The sequence below is a fragment of the Pavona decussata genome, unplaced genomic scaffold (genome assembly GCF_977016875.1).
Source record: "Pavona decussata unplaced genomic scaffold, jaPavDecu1.1 SCAFFOLD_381, whole genome shotgun sequence".
Classification (NCBI taxonomy): domain Eukaryota; kingdom Metazoa; phylum Cnidaria; class Anthozoa; order Scleractinia; family Agariciidae; genus Pavona; species Pavona decussata.
In genome coordinates, this window is record NW_028145755.1 from 1,673,501 (window position 1) to 1,687,221 (window position 13,721).

At 39.4% G+C, this 13,721-nt stretch overlaps 1 protein-coding gene across 1 annotated transcript in view; it reads left to right on the top strand.

Moving 5' to 3' along the window:
• The first annotated feature begins 1,521 nt into the window (after positions 1–1,521).
• The window catches only part of LOC146452032 (uncharacterized), a 73,884-nt gene continuing 61,684 nt past the window's right edge, over positions 1,522–13,721 (top strand). The window contains exons 1-14 of the mRNA XM_085098369.1: positions 1,522–1,913; positions 2,048–2,174; positions 4,336–4,423; positions 5,180–5,819; positions 6,459–6,528; positions 6,609–6,733; positions 7,295–7,423; positions 7,951–8,328; positions 8,809–8,980; positions 9,369–9,647; positions 10,215–10,343; positions 10,908–11,092; positions 11,426–11,539; positions 12,302–13,126. Of these exons, the coding sequence (XP_084954495.1) occupies positions 1,826–1,913; positions 2,048–2,174; positions 4,336–4,423; positions 5,180–5,819; positions 6,459–6,528; positions 6,609–6,733; positions 7,295–7,423; positions 7,951–8,328; positions 8,809–8,980; positions 9,369–9,647; positions 10,215–10,343; positions 10,908–11,092; positions 11,426–11,539; positions 12,302–13,126 (3,349 nt within the window). The 5' untranslated portion in view covers positions 1,522–1,825. The remainder of the gene's footprint in view (positions 1,914–2,047; positions 2,175–4,335; positions 4,424–5,179; positions 5,820–6,458; positions 6,529–6,608; positions 6,734–7,294; positions 7,424–7,950; positions 8,329–8,808; positions 8,981–9,368; positions 9,648–10,214; positions 10,344–10,907; positions 11,093–11,425; positions 11,540–12,301; positions 13,127–13,721) is intronic.

Below are 13,721 nucleotides of genomic sequence, written 5' to 3' on the forward strand. Positions count from 1 at the left end.
ATTCCTATCCCCTTAATGTCCGTAATAAAGAGGTTCAACTGTAGTCCAAAAGGGGTAATGTCTAAGAGAAAATGAAAAGGTCATTTTATGCGCATACTGCTCCAGTTGTAATCAGGCCTGCAAAGTCGCGATGTCAATGACGAATTAAAGTTAAAGAATCAATATCCTTTCACATGGAACATATCTTGTCTGAACAGGCTCCTAACTGGAGTCTTGGGCGAAAAGAAAAATCGGCGAGCCGGCTCGATTTTTGTCTTCGCCCTACACGGCTACAAACAACTTGGGAGCCCGTTGACAGGCTATATGGAACACATCCTTGGAGACCCAGGGGCTCTCCCGTTCTTACAGTAAACTTTCACCCACGAAAATCCCTTCCACCCGACTAACTGCCCCTGGGTCTCCCGGCGAGGATGTATAAAACATTACGCCGAGCTCACATCTAGAGGTGCGTTTTTTTTTTTTTGGGAGAATCCAAATTAACGGATTTGTGGTCTCAGATCATTCGGATCATGGTGCATCAAAGGAGCCGAAGAATCCTTGTCCAGAGTTTTTGATACACCATGATCCGAGTGATCTGAGATCACAAATCTGTTTTTGGATTCTCTCAAAAAAATGCACCCTAGTCTCGCAAATCATATTTCACACGGAAAAAGTCTTCACGATTCGATGTACCTCTGCTCAGCTCTGATTGGCTGGGAGCTCCTATCTTCGGTACTAATCCCCTTCTTAGAGGCGCGACAGCGATGACTGTGCAATATCACTGAAACACTTTAAAAGGAAAGAATATAGAACAGTGTGATGTCGGTAAAAATTGTATTCCTTGTTTTAGTTCATAACCGCGTTGATTTAGCAAACGGTAACCACGAGTGTCCTCAAATTTTGGGACCAATTTGAGTTACATATATGTCATCTTTTCATCCTTTGAATAACTGAACAAGATAGCAATTTTCTTGATATTGTACCCTTGTGTAAATTTCCAGCTAGTCTGGTAAATGATCTGAGTGTTTAAAGACCTGATATCTGAAGGTTTACTTCATGGAAACGTCTCTAGATCTTCTTATTTAATGGCGCAAGAAAATTGTCTTTTTAGTTTCCGTGGACCGATGTGTTGTTTTCCTTACGCATTTAACAAGAAAGGAATTTTACCTCTCTTGCGACATTATGCAAACACAGAATTGAAAAGAACAGATTAAATGGAGTGGAACATTTGTTTTGTTCTTGTGTCGGAATAAGTTTAGTTGGATACCGTGGAATGAAACAAAGACACTGGTCTGGGCAACCTTGCAATTTCCCTGAAACGGAATCCTAAAAAGCCATAGCATTTTAAATCCTTCAAAGCCGCGAAAGATATAGCCACTTGAAAAAAATTTAGTGCTCTGTTTGTTTGTAGAAAGTGAAACGAAAGTTCATTGAGGAAGTTTGGAATGTAGTTTACAACCCAAACAAGTTCGTTACCATGACACCCTGACGCAATTACTCTAATTGATGCAGAGAGAACGACCTCGGGCTTAATTTTGCATAATTAACTTTATGAACTCGGAATTTACTTTTTATTGGGTTCTTACGTTCGTTCTTTCAACGTAAAAAGATTCCACGGATAAAGAAGTCGACGAATAGTGCAAGGACGCAAAATGAACGTATTAAGATGGCAAATTATGTGAAAGCACGTTCTGGAACGAAGCTTTGTTTTCCCGGCGTCGAGCTCTTGAAATCACTTTGACATCTCAAAGACAACCTGAGCTGAAACACGTCGAGTTTTGCATGAAGACTTTAACACACCGCGTTTAAAAGAATCATCAAAGGAGTTGTAAATATTATAAACTTTATGGCCTCTAGGAATTTTCATTTACGTTCGTGGCTTATCATTTTGGTGGTCGTACTGCTCTGCGGGTCGGAGATTGCCCGTGCTAATAGTAAGTTGTTTTGCTTTTATTTACACACAAAAAAGTCAGCTGAAAAGTGCTTTGCCGCGATAAAACAGCTGAACTTTTAAATCATAGGAAATGGTGTGATTTAGCTGCTTAAAAACCTTTTTTTCCCGTTTCAGTTCCATGTGATTGTTCAGTTTGTGGTTCGACTTGTGGCGGGAGCCTTAGCTGTAATCCTGGACAATTTCTCGTAAGAAATGAAAGCGAGTCAACGTTTGGATGTTTTGAATGCCCACCCGGTCACTAGTAAGTCATATTTACCGGCTATTCTGGAGACTCTTTATGACAGCTCTTAAAAGTCACGTATCGTGATGTTATAAATCTGTATATAGTTTTGATAATGGCCTCTGTATTAGCAAGTACTTTTCATACACAGCTCATATTCAGATAGTGCACAAGTTGGTTTCGTTAACTTACGCTTATTGCAAGTAAAACAGTGGGTTACATAAGCCCAGATGTTTTGTGATTTTTTTCTTTCGAAATATGTTCTCCTATTCAAATCAATGATTTGTGGATGAATACTCAACAGAGAATTGCAAAGATCTTGAGTGAAATAGGATCTGCGATTACGTATAAGAGCCTTTGTGGTTAATAAGTTCATATCCCACTTTTCGCAAGCATACACATTTACAATATAAGATACGATAGGGAAATCTAACGTTTATTTTAGTTTACATGTAAAGCTTCCTTTCACATGACTAAAACATTCATCTGAAAACAGAGATTTTGATAACATGATTCAATTATTTTTGTCGTTCCGTGATTCAAAATGGTTGACCATTTCAAGTGGAAAAGTATGAATGTGTTATGGGAAAATTATTTTTTAAAATGAATTTGCAAAAACTGAAATAATCTTCTTTGTGTGAAGAGTAAAATTCGAGCTTTTTTGGGGGGATGGACACATTTAGGTTCTTCAGCTGTTTGTAGAAAGAAAAGATTAGTCTCAGTAAGTAGGGCCTCAGATTAAATTAAGCCTGCTGCACAACTGAGGAAAGGGCTGAGCAAACTGCCTCATGAGGCATTGTCAGGCCATGCAAGGCAATCAGCTCAGCTGTTTTCTCAAGTGTGCAGTTGAGTTTTTGCGAGATTTTTGCCTTGCGAGGCAAAATCTCAAATATCAAACATGACAGATATTTTCCTCATGGCCTCGCGAGGTGAAAAACTCACGAAAACTCAACCCCACATGTGATGAAACAGCTGAGCTAATCGCCTCGTGAGGCAGTTTGCTTAGCTATTTCCTCAAGTGTATGGCAGGCTTTAGCGCCATACTACACTGTAGCTGTACTCCTGAGCTGGACCAAAGTGATTGCAAATCAGTTTGATGTTTGTGCAGCAATAGGACAATGTTTGAGTCTCACAGGGCTGAACCACCAGCTAGAAGTAAAGTTTTGTCTTTCTACTCTGCAGAAGCCTGACATTAATTTGGGTTCAGGTCCAGTAACTGTCATGCTAAGCTTTTAGTCAGTAGTTTTCGAACAGCTGTCCTTGGACCAAGGTTGTGGCATTATGATGCTTCAGTCTTGAGCTCTTGCCATAGCTGTGGCAGGTTCTCAAAAACATCATTCTGAGACATTTATAACTTGATCTATTTTCGCTGTTCCCATAAACTGACACAGTTTTTACAGACAGATGGATGTATAACATAGAATAATTTATGTTGGATGGTGGGTTTTTGTAAATTTTGCCTTGAACTTTCAGATAGTTCCTGAAGAAACTGTGATGCTGGGTTAGTGGGGGGCACTGAAAACAAATATTTGGTTTTATCCCCTGAGTTAATTAGGCAATTTAACCACCATAAAGAAAAAAAAACTGACATTTCAAGCGTGAGTTCTTTGTCAGGTTGTATCCCATATGCTCTGACTAAGACGTAAGGCTTGGAACATCTGTTGTATAATGTTTAAAGTTGTGATGGCTGATTTACCTAAGTTATAATTTCAGTTGATAAAACGCAACATTGTTTTCAGTGTCAACTAGGTCAACAGAGTTAGCTAGCTGATAGACTGACAGTCGCTGTACAGAATCTCTTGGAGTATCTCCTGATATTTTAAATCAAGGGATATTCCATAAGACAGAGAAGGATAGCTATTTTATTACTGTTAGACCCACTGTCACCAAGGGCCATTTTCTGAGCTAGAAAAACCACAGCTGTATTACAAACAAGTTGGATAATCATGATTGCAACAAATAAATGTTGTGGTTCAATTTTATCCTTGGTTAAATTTTATTTTCCTTTCTTTTTGTGAATAGTAATGTATGATAATGAGTATAAAACAAAGGACACTAAAAATTGAACCAAGGTTAAAATTGAACCACAACAGAAACACTGTATTGTCATTCACATGCAGTCCTGTAATTCCAATTATTAATTATTGTAGCTGATACCTGTTATATTTATTTTAATCTACAGCTGTCCTGGTGGAAGAAACAGCTCTAAACCTTGCAATGAAGGCTATTACAATGATCAATCTGGACAGTCAGATATAGGAGCCTGCAAGGTGATGTTCCCGCTATTCCCTTTATTACAGCAATAGAATGATTTTGATCCTCTAACATGTAAAACTCACAATTGTTGTAGAATTTCATAATGGTGAATTTAAGCAAATATTAGCACAAAAATGAATCACTCAATATCTTTCATTGAATGGCCATTCTTTGAGATTTCATCCACAGACTCAAAAGTTAGAACCACTAAATATACAGTGCAATAAACAACACAACAGCACATGGCTCACCAGTAACTTTCATTTGAATGATCACACTTTAGGATTTGCATCCACTGACTAAAGTATTACAACCAGCTTATACTACATAATAAACAGCACCAGCCAAAAGTACTGCTCAGTAGCTCTCATCTGAATGGTCACACTTTAGGATTTCACCCACAGAGTCAAAAGCTCGAACCACCTTGTACAACATAATAAACAGCACCACAGGCAAGTACTGCTCAGTAGCTTTCATTTCAATGGTCACACTTTAGGATTTTATCCAGAGACTGAAATATTATAACCACCTTGTATAGCAAATAAACAGCACCTCAGGAAAGTACTGCTCAGTAGCTTTATTTGAATGGTCACACTTTAGGATTTCATCCACCGACTCAAGAGCTAGAACTGCCTCGTACAGCATACTCAACAGCACCACAGAAAAGTACTGCTCAGTGGTTTTCATTTGAATGGTCATGCCTAAAGGTTTCAGGCCTGTACTCTGACAAAAGGGTTAAAATGCTAACACAGGCTTTTCCTTTTTATTAGGAATGTCCTCCAGGCTTTTACTGTCCTGATAAGGGTCAACCACCAAAACCTTGTGAAACGGGGTACTACAGCAATGGCACAGGACAAATAAAATGTCTCATCTGTCCAGAAGGTTCTCAGTGTGAGAACCTTGCATCAAAACCCACTCCTTGCGCTGAAGGATTCTACAGTGCTGAAGGAAATGCAACATGTACAATTTGTCCTGAGGGGTACAAATGTCCTAATGGCACATCACCAGCAGTGTGTCCTCGGGGACAATTTGCACCTATTCGATCCACAGCCTGTCAGGCATGTCCTGCAGGCCATAAGTGCCCTCGGCAAGGAATGTCTGCCCCAGAGAGCTGCCCCGATGGACAGTACACCAACCAGACCTTACAGGAAGGATGTAATATCTGTGAAGCGGGTCGGCAGTGTCCAAATGGTGATCGATCCGTGCCATGTCCGGCTGGCTACTTTAGTAAATACGGACAGTCTAATTGCACGGCTTGCCAGTCAGGAGATTACAGCAGAGCAGGATCATCCAACTGTATTCCATGTCCAGCAGGGAAACAGTGTGTTGGTCCTGCACTTGAGCCAGTAAACTGTACTTATGGAACTTTCTCTGGTCAGGGAGAAAATGTCTGTAAACCCTGTCCACAAGGTGAGTGTGCAATTTTGTAAGAATTAGAAATCATTCAGCATCCAGTAAGCTGTTTAGCCAGTTTATAAATGACTTAGACAGTCAATCATGTTAGACAAGAACTCAATCAATGAGTCAATCAAACAATAATATTAATCAATCATTTTGTCTGTCAGTCAATCAATCAATCAGTCAGTCAGTCAGTCAATAAGTAAATCAATCAATCAATCATTTTGCCAGTGGATCGGTCAGTCAGTCAATCAATCATTCAATCAATCTATCTATCAATCAATCAATCAATCAGACTGTCAGTCAGTCAGTCAGTCAGACAGTAAGTAAATCAATCAATCATTTTGCCAGTCAGTCAACAAGTGAGTCGGTCAGTCAGTCATTCAATCACTACCCCATCAATCTGTCAGTCAAATCAATCAATTAATCAATCAAATCAATCAATCGATCTGCCAGTCAGTCAGTCAGTCAGTCAGTCATTCCATTACTGATCAATCAATCAGTCAATCTAATCAACCAATCAAGCAGTTGTCAATCATTTGCTCATTCATTCAAACAGGTAGTCTCACCAACAGTCATTTGTGCCTGCTGCTATGATTTATTGAGTGATAACATTAATTTAATGTGAACAATTTATCACTTTTCTTTTAGGTTACCAAAGTACACCAAGCCGTACATCTTGTACGCCCTGTGCAGCAGGTTTTTACTGCCCTGATCCAAGGTTTGTCAATGATTATTTCTTTGCTGGAAATTTAAGACTTGGCATCAATGCTCACAGCAGATGATTTGTTTCATTTTTAGTAACCCACCAGTTCCATGCCCTGCTGGAATGTACTCTTCAGGAGGAAGATTTGAAAATTGCACAGCATGCCCAGCCGGTAGTGCTTGTCCTGATCCAGCTGGTGCACCTGTGGCTTGCACAGGAGGTAACAAACTCTTGATAGTAGCTCACAGTTAATTGAAAGGGAAAAATAACCTTGTTAGCTGACCACTCACAAAAGCAATGAACCAGTGAAAGTAGGTTTGAATTAGAGAGTCTAGCTTTCTTCATATTTTCAAACTTAGCCTTTTAGGATCTTGTAAATTATTTTATGTGTATATTTGTATAGCTCTGTCATGGTGGCATCAGCATTATTGTCCATAATAATCACTTAAAATTAAAAATGTTATTTTGCAAGGCTAAAGAAGTTAAAAGAAAAAGAAACTGGATGATTTTGATTAATTACATCATCTTCATTGTATTGTGTAGTGGTTAGATAGGGTATTTTTTTAAGTAAATTTTCTTTTGAAACTAGTGAGTAAAAATGATAGGAACACTTTATTATCTTTAATGTTCAGTCAACAGTTCTTCTTTTGTCGTATGGCTTATGCCATGGCTCCCTCCATTGCAATCTCCCCTTCTGCATTTAAGACCCAAGCTTCCTTCTTAGCACCAGTTCCTAAGCTCATCAATCGTTGATGACTTTAATATTTGATCATCATTTCAGCCACATATGCAGAAGCATTATCAACAGAATGCAAGGTTTGCCCAGCCGGTTACAGTTGCCCAGAGAACAAAAGAACACAGATTTGTCCATTTGATGATGCACTTGGATATTTCTACAGTACTGATTCAAGTAAGTTGTAAAAGAGGGCTTTGTGAATCATAAAGAAAACTTTTGTGTAAAATAACAAACTGGAACTTAGTGGCATACAGTGGAACCCCCATTTTATGATTGTCGATCTAATGATATTCCCACTTTAACGATCAATGTTCTGTGTTCCTGCAAAAGTTATTTATAAATCGGTTGTTGGTTTACAACGGTATTGCAATTTAACAATGTGAGTTTCCTTTCCCCTTGCCATATTGTAAAATGGAGGTTCCACTGTACTGTTTTATTAAACAAAATTTAATTATCAATGAAAGTGGTTTGTACATCTTCCCTTAACCCTTTAAGCCCCAGTGGTGACCAATATCAAATTTCCCCTTACAATGCTGCTGATTAAACATTTAAGTCAGGAGAATGAAAGAAATAATCTCCAAAGATGAAATGCCTTGATTTTTAGACAAATTCTCCCAACTTGTAACAAAAGAAATATGGAGGACAGTAAGGAGAATATACCTGTTGATTTATTTGGAGCTCAACTTATTATTATTTTTCAGTGGTTTCTTGTGCACAGTGTCCCAATGCAAGCACAGGACAAATCTGCGAATCACGCTACAAGCTGCCAGTAAGCTGCAACGCTGGAGAAATCCCTAGCAACAATGGAACCGTCTGCATTAGATGTCGGCCAGGGTTTTTCTGCCGCACACCGCAAGAAGGTGAAGTTCCATGTACAGTAGCAGGACAGTACTCGCTTGGTGGAGCAACGGAATGCTATGACTGCCCAAGAGGCTATGCCTGCGCAAACAGTGGGTCCCTTCCTCAGCCTTGTGCACTGGGAAGTTATGCAGACGGTACGAACTTTCAGAGCTGCATTCAATGCAAACCTGGTTTTAAATGTCCAACAGCAACTGGTAGTCGTGTGGCATGCGCAACAGGTATGGGGATATTTTTGATTCACAGTAGTCAGGAATGTACATTGTAATAGAGCAGTAAATAAAGAACAACTCATAGAGCAACTGTTACCTTCAAACTTACTCTTAATGTACTCAAATTAAAATTGGTGAAAAGATGGAGGGGGAAAACAGCCAACATAGAGAAGGAGTCATACAGGGCTGGGTCTGGATGTCTGAGAACTCACCATTCAAATTGGTTTCCATTCCTACAATTTCCAGCCACATTTGAAGAATGAATTTTTGTTGACACCTACTTTTAATTTTGATTGACACATCTTATGAAAGTTAACCTTGCAGGATACAATTGTAAATCCTATTTGGGAATAATTTTTCAACTAGCAATATATAAACTTGCCTTATGCTGGCTACGTCCGTGACTAGAGAAAGCTATTACCCTGACTATGAAAAACCTATTTCGATAGACAGAGTAACAACCTCCATGTTTGATTTCATTTCAATCAGGTACGTACAGTGATGTGGCTGCAACAGACTGTACACCTTGCCCTCCTGGTTCTGCCTGTCCAAACACATCAGACTCTACCAAACAGGTTGCATGCACTCCAGGGACGTATTCTATTGGTAGTGCTGCACAGTGCACAATATGTCCACCTGCAAAATTTTGCCCAAGCACTGAGTAAGTTGGTACAATGTGAATGCTAATCTATACAACATGAAAAATTGTAAATGTTGTATTCAGCTTGTCACAAGGTAATAGAGCATAATAAACAGCACCACAGGAAAATACTGCTTAGTAGCTTTCATTTGAATGTGCACTCTTTATGATCTCATTCACAAACTCAAAAGGTAGAACCACCTTAGACAGCATAACAAACAGCACCACAGGAAAGTACTGCTCAGTAGCTTTCATTTGAATGGTCACACTTTAGGATTTTATTCACAGGAGAAAGGATTCTCACCATGTTGAATGACTTACCATGAACTCCTTAGCTTTGAAAGTTATGCTCTTGATTAAGCAAACAACTAACTTGATCAAATTAATGTTAATTTCTCTAAAACCACAGCAAAGACATTGTACTTGCTTGTGAACCTGGATATTTCTCCATGGGTGGAAAAGATAAATGTGAAGCATGTCCTCCGGGATACAAGTGCCCTAGCAAAGATGGCAGCAGCAACCAAAAATGTTTAGACGGCGAGTATTCTATTGGGGGTGCCACAACTTGCACATCTTGTCCTAAAGGTTTTGCGTGCCCTAACACTACCACAGATTACATGATTAAGTGTGAACCTGGATTTTATGCAACTAAAAAGAAGACAGAGTGTACAGCATGCCGTGCAGGATTGTAAGTATTCAATTTTCCATCATCATCATCATCATCATCATCATCACTCCTTATCATTCCCAGGAGAGCATAGGGTTTCCATTACAGTACATGTCATGTCACATGATTTCTCGCTATGCATTTTGGCTCTGTCCCACATACCCTGCTAGCAGAGGTTTCTTTCTGGTAAGTCTTTTGGCATGTAGGAAGTCATTCGCATCTCTAGTGTTTTGCATACTCGGCTAGTTTACTTCCCTAGGGAAGTAAACAAGCCAACAGCGCGAAATACCAGAGACGCGAAAAACTTCGTAGATGCTAAAAGACTTACCAGAAAGAAACCATTGCTGGCAGGGTATGTCCTACGTGATTTGACTCATTGTTTTGGCCCTAGGGAAGGAAACTTCGTCTTGAAAGTAAAGTGTCCACATTTGTACAGTTCCTCACTTCCACCTTAAAGTTAATTTACCTCTAGTCTCTTTTGCTATGAAATGCAGCGATTGTCGGCTATAGTTATGGAGAACCAAGTGTGTAAGAGGTTAACCTTCCACACAAACATTTCATTGCTTCTCTAAAACATTTTGCTTTCAGCTACTGTCCATACACTGACAAGAAGGAGGAGCTTCCTTGTGAACTGGGCTATTATTCCATTGGTAATGCGTCATCTTGTGAATTGTGCCCCCCTGGATACGAGTGCCCATTTCAAGATCAAGCTGTCAGGTATTTTACAGTGATAAGCATCAAATTTCTCCTCATAATATCAATGCTTATTCATGAGAATTATGTTTATGATCACCCAAGGTGAATTTTCTTCATATTTTAATAACTTCTCCCCAGTACTTTTATAAGAAAAGTATGAGGACAAGATAGGAGAATTTGTTCTTTGATATTAGGGGTTAAATGGTTAACTGATATAAACCCAGTATTACAGGCATGTAACCCTTCAATCTTCAATGGTGATCAGCACTTTAATAATTTCTCCTCACAGCTTCACTATTTATTAAAAGTAAAGGTCACAAAATTATATGTCAAGTATAAACAACCACAAAAGTCTGCATTAGCTGAACTTTGTTTACGTTTTGGTCTCTCCATCTTCTCTGCATGTATACAGTATAAGGTGGTAAAGTGAGTATTAAGCAGGTGCCTCTCTTCTGTCAGGAAGGGTGAGCTTGTGAATGTAGCTGCCAAAATTCTGTTTTACAAAACGTTATTCATAGTACTCAGCAGAATAATCGGAATGTTACCTGGAATATATTTTATATCTCTTTATTTATTTCTTTATAGGAACCTTTGTCCAAATGGAACCTATTCTTTAGGGGCTCAGATTAAGTGTACCATCTGTCTCCCAGGCAGCAAATGTCCCTCGATTACTGAAGGGCCTACTATTTGTCCATCTGGATATTTCAGTGAAAGGAATGCAGCTGATTGCAAGCTGTGTGAGGCTGGCAAGCAGTGCGCTGATCCAGCATGTAAGGGAATTAATGTAATGCTTTGGTGTGTTAAAATTGTTATTTAAGGTAAAATTGTAAAAATTGGAGTGCCAAGTCAAGTTTTACCAAGGTACTTTATCATGTCATTTAAATAAAAAAATAAAAATTAAAAAAGGAAGCAAGGTCGATAGTGGTAAAAATTGGATTACTGAACTGTGCTTACATGTATGTGTCTTAACCTCTGATCTGCCAACAGGAGCTCAATTTGGCGTTAGAATTCTGGAACAAGTTGTTTTCAGTGACAGTTAAAAATATCATTGAAGGCAGGGTGGATAAGACTGGAGTAATGGTTTGGTTATTTTTGTATTTTAGCTCCTGAGCCCTGTCCTCCAGGATATTATTCTAGCATAGGATGGATTCAGTGTTTACCTTGTAAGAGAGGATATAGATGCAAGGAAGGATCAACCACAGACAGCCCACCTGAAGGTGAATTTAATAAGCTGGCTTCAACGTGCATGTTTTTAGGATGGTGTTCCTGTCCATAATTATGTTCTGTGCACTCAAGATGGTTCTAGAAATTTGGATTTCTTAAGGGTGGTGCCTACTGAAACAAAGATGTTTAAATTGCATGGTTCTTTACTATCTGGCAAAAGCAGATCTTAGCAAGATATGTTGCAATCCAAAAAGAAAATTGGAGGTAACTGTGCATTTTTCAGCGATAAGAAAACACCATGCATTGTTCTGCATTTTAAGGCTTTTTAGGTAATTATTACTATTGCTTGATTATACATGTATGGTTACCTACTCCCCCTCCCCCATTTTTGTTTTTGGATTCCAATAGCCCATACTAATATATATATATATTTGCTCTTCCCACATATTCATAAACCACGCAAAACTACCTCTGAGTCAGCATTACGAGGCACTGTCCTGAAGGCTGATTTAGATACATGTAGTGTGACTTTTGTTTACAACTGTCATGTGTGACTTCTGAAGCAAGCATACAACCCAGGTTGCCATTGCCTGTGCTTATCACATGATTGATTCAATTCCATTAACATTGTACATGTCATCTGTAATAATCTTTAGGAAGTTGTAGCTTTGATTCATGTAAAACAATACTTGTTTGTGTTGTTGGCTTTTCCTAAGCATGCTGCATACATCCAGATTCTCTTATAGAATAGTCATCGTCACTGTTAAATTTCATGTGATATTTTCTGACTCTAAATCATCCCACCTCTTTTTCAGATGTGTGCCCTGAGGGTGGATGGTGTGATGGACGGACGCTTTTCCCCTGCCCACCGGGAACTTATAACCCTTTTAATGGTTCACAATCGCAGGAAGCCTGCAAGGCGTGTCCATTGGGCTACTTCTGTCAGGACAGTGGCACAGTTGACTACAAACCACATGTCTGTCCAACAGGACATTACTGTCCCCTGGGAACTAAATTTCAAAATCAGTTCCCTTGCCCTGCGGGCACATACAACCCTAATGTCAACCAGTCATCCCGTGCTCTGGCTTGCTTACCTTGTAGTGCTGGTGATTACTGCGTTGCTGGTTCCAGTCAACCAACTGACTGTCCACCAGGTTATTACTGTCCTAGTGGCACTGGCTCAAGAACGCAGTTTGCTTGTCACGCTGGAACTTATAACGATGTGTTTGGACTTAAGAATTACACCGAGTGTAAGGCTTGCCCTCCTGGGTCATATTGTCCAGATGGTTCGCTTACTGAACCAACAATTTCACCAATTCCTTGCCCGCCAGGTACATATAATCCTCACTGGAATGTCGGTCACTTATTGAACTGCATCCCATGCACGGCAGGTTACTTCTGCCCTCAGGCAGGGCAGGTCAATGCAACTGAGATCTGTTACGAGGGATATTATTGTCCAAACGGCACAATAGCTGGGCACCAGTTCCCATGTCCTCCTGGAACTTATGGGGACAAAGCAGGTCTGACTCTCCCAGATGAGTGTATAATCTGTCCTCAAGGGAAGATATGTGGCTGGGGTACTGGCATAAACAACAACAACACTTGGGTGGATTGTCGCCCTGGACACTACTGTCCTCTAGGTGAGTTGTTTATTGATTATGAGGCGCTGACCAGTGAACATCATTCAATCATTATTTTGTATATCTGTACTTCAAGACTTCCCCACAAATTCAGAAGTTAGAACCTGCATGTTGTACAACATAATAAACAGTAGCGTAGGAAAGTACTGTGCAGCAGCTTTCATTTGAATGGTTGCACTTAATGATTTCATCCATGGACTCAAAACTTAGAACCACCTTGTACAGCATAATAAACAGCACCACAGGAAAGTACTGCTCAGTAGCTTTCATTTGAATGGTTGCACTTAATGATTTCATCCATGGACTCAAAAGTTAGAACCACCTTGTACAGCATAATAAACAGCACCACAGGAAAGTACTGCTCAGTAGCTTTCATTTAAATGGTTACACTTTAATGATTTCATCCATGGACTCAAAAGTTAGAACCACGATAAACAGCACTGCAGGAAAGTACTGAATCAGTAGCTTTCATTTCGCAGACTTAAAAGTAAAAACCATCTGGAACATTGCATTCAATATCTCCAGCAATTATGAGTATAATAATAATACTAACATTGGTTTTTATAGCGCAAAAATCATTAGTTGTCCTAAGTGC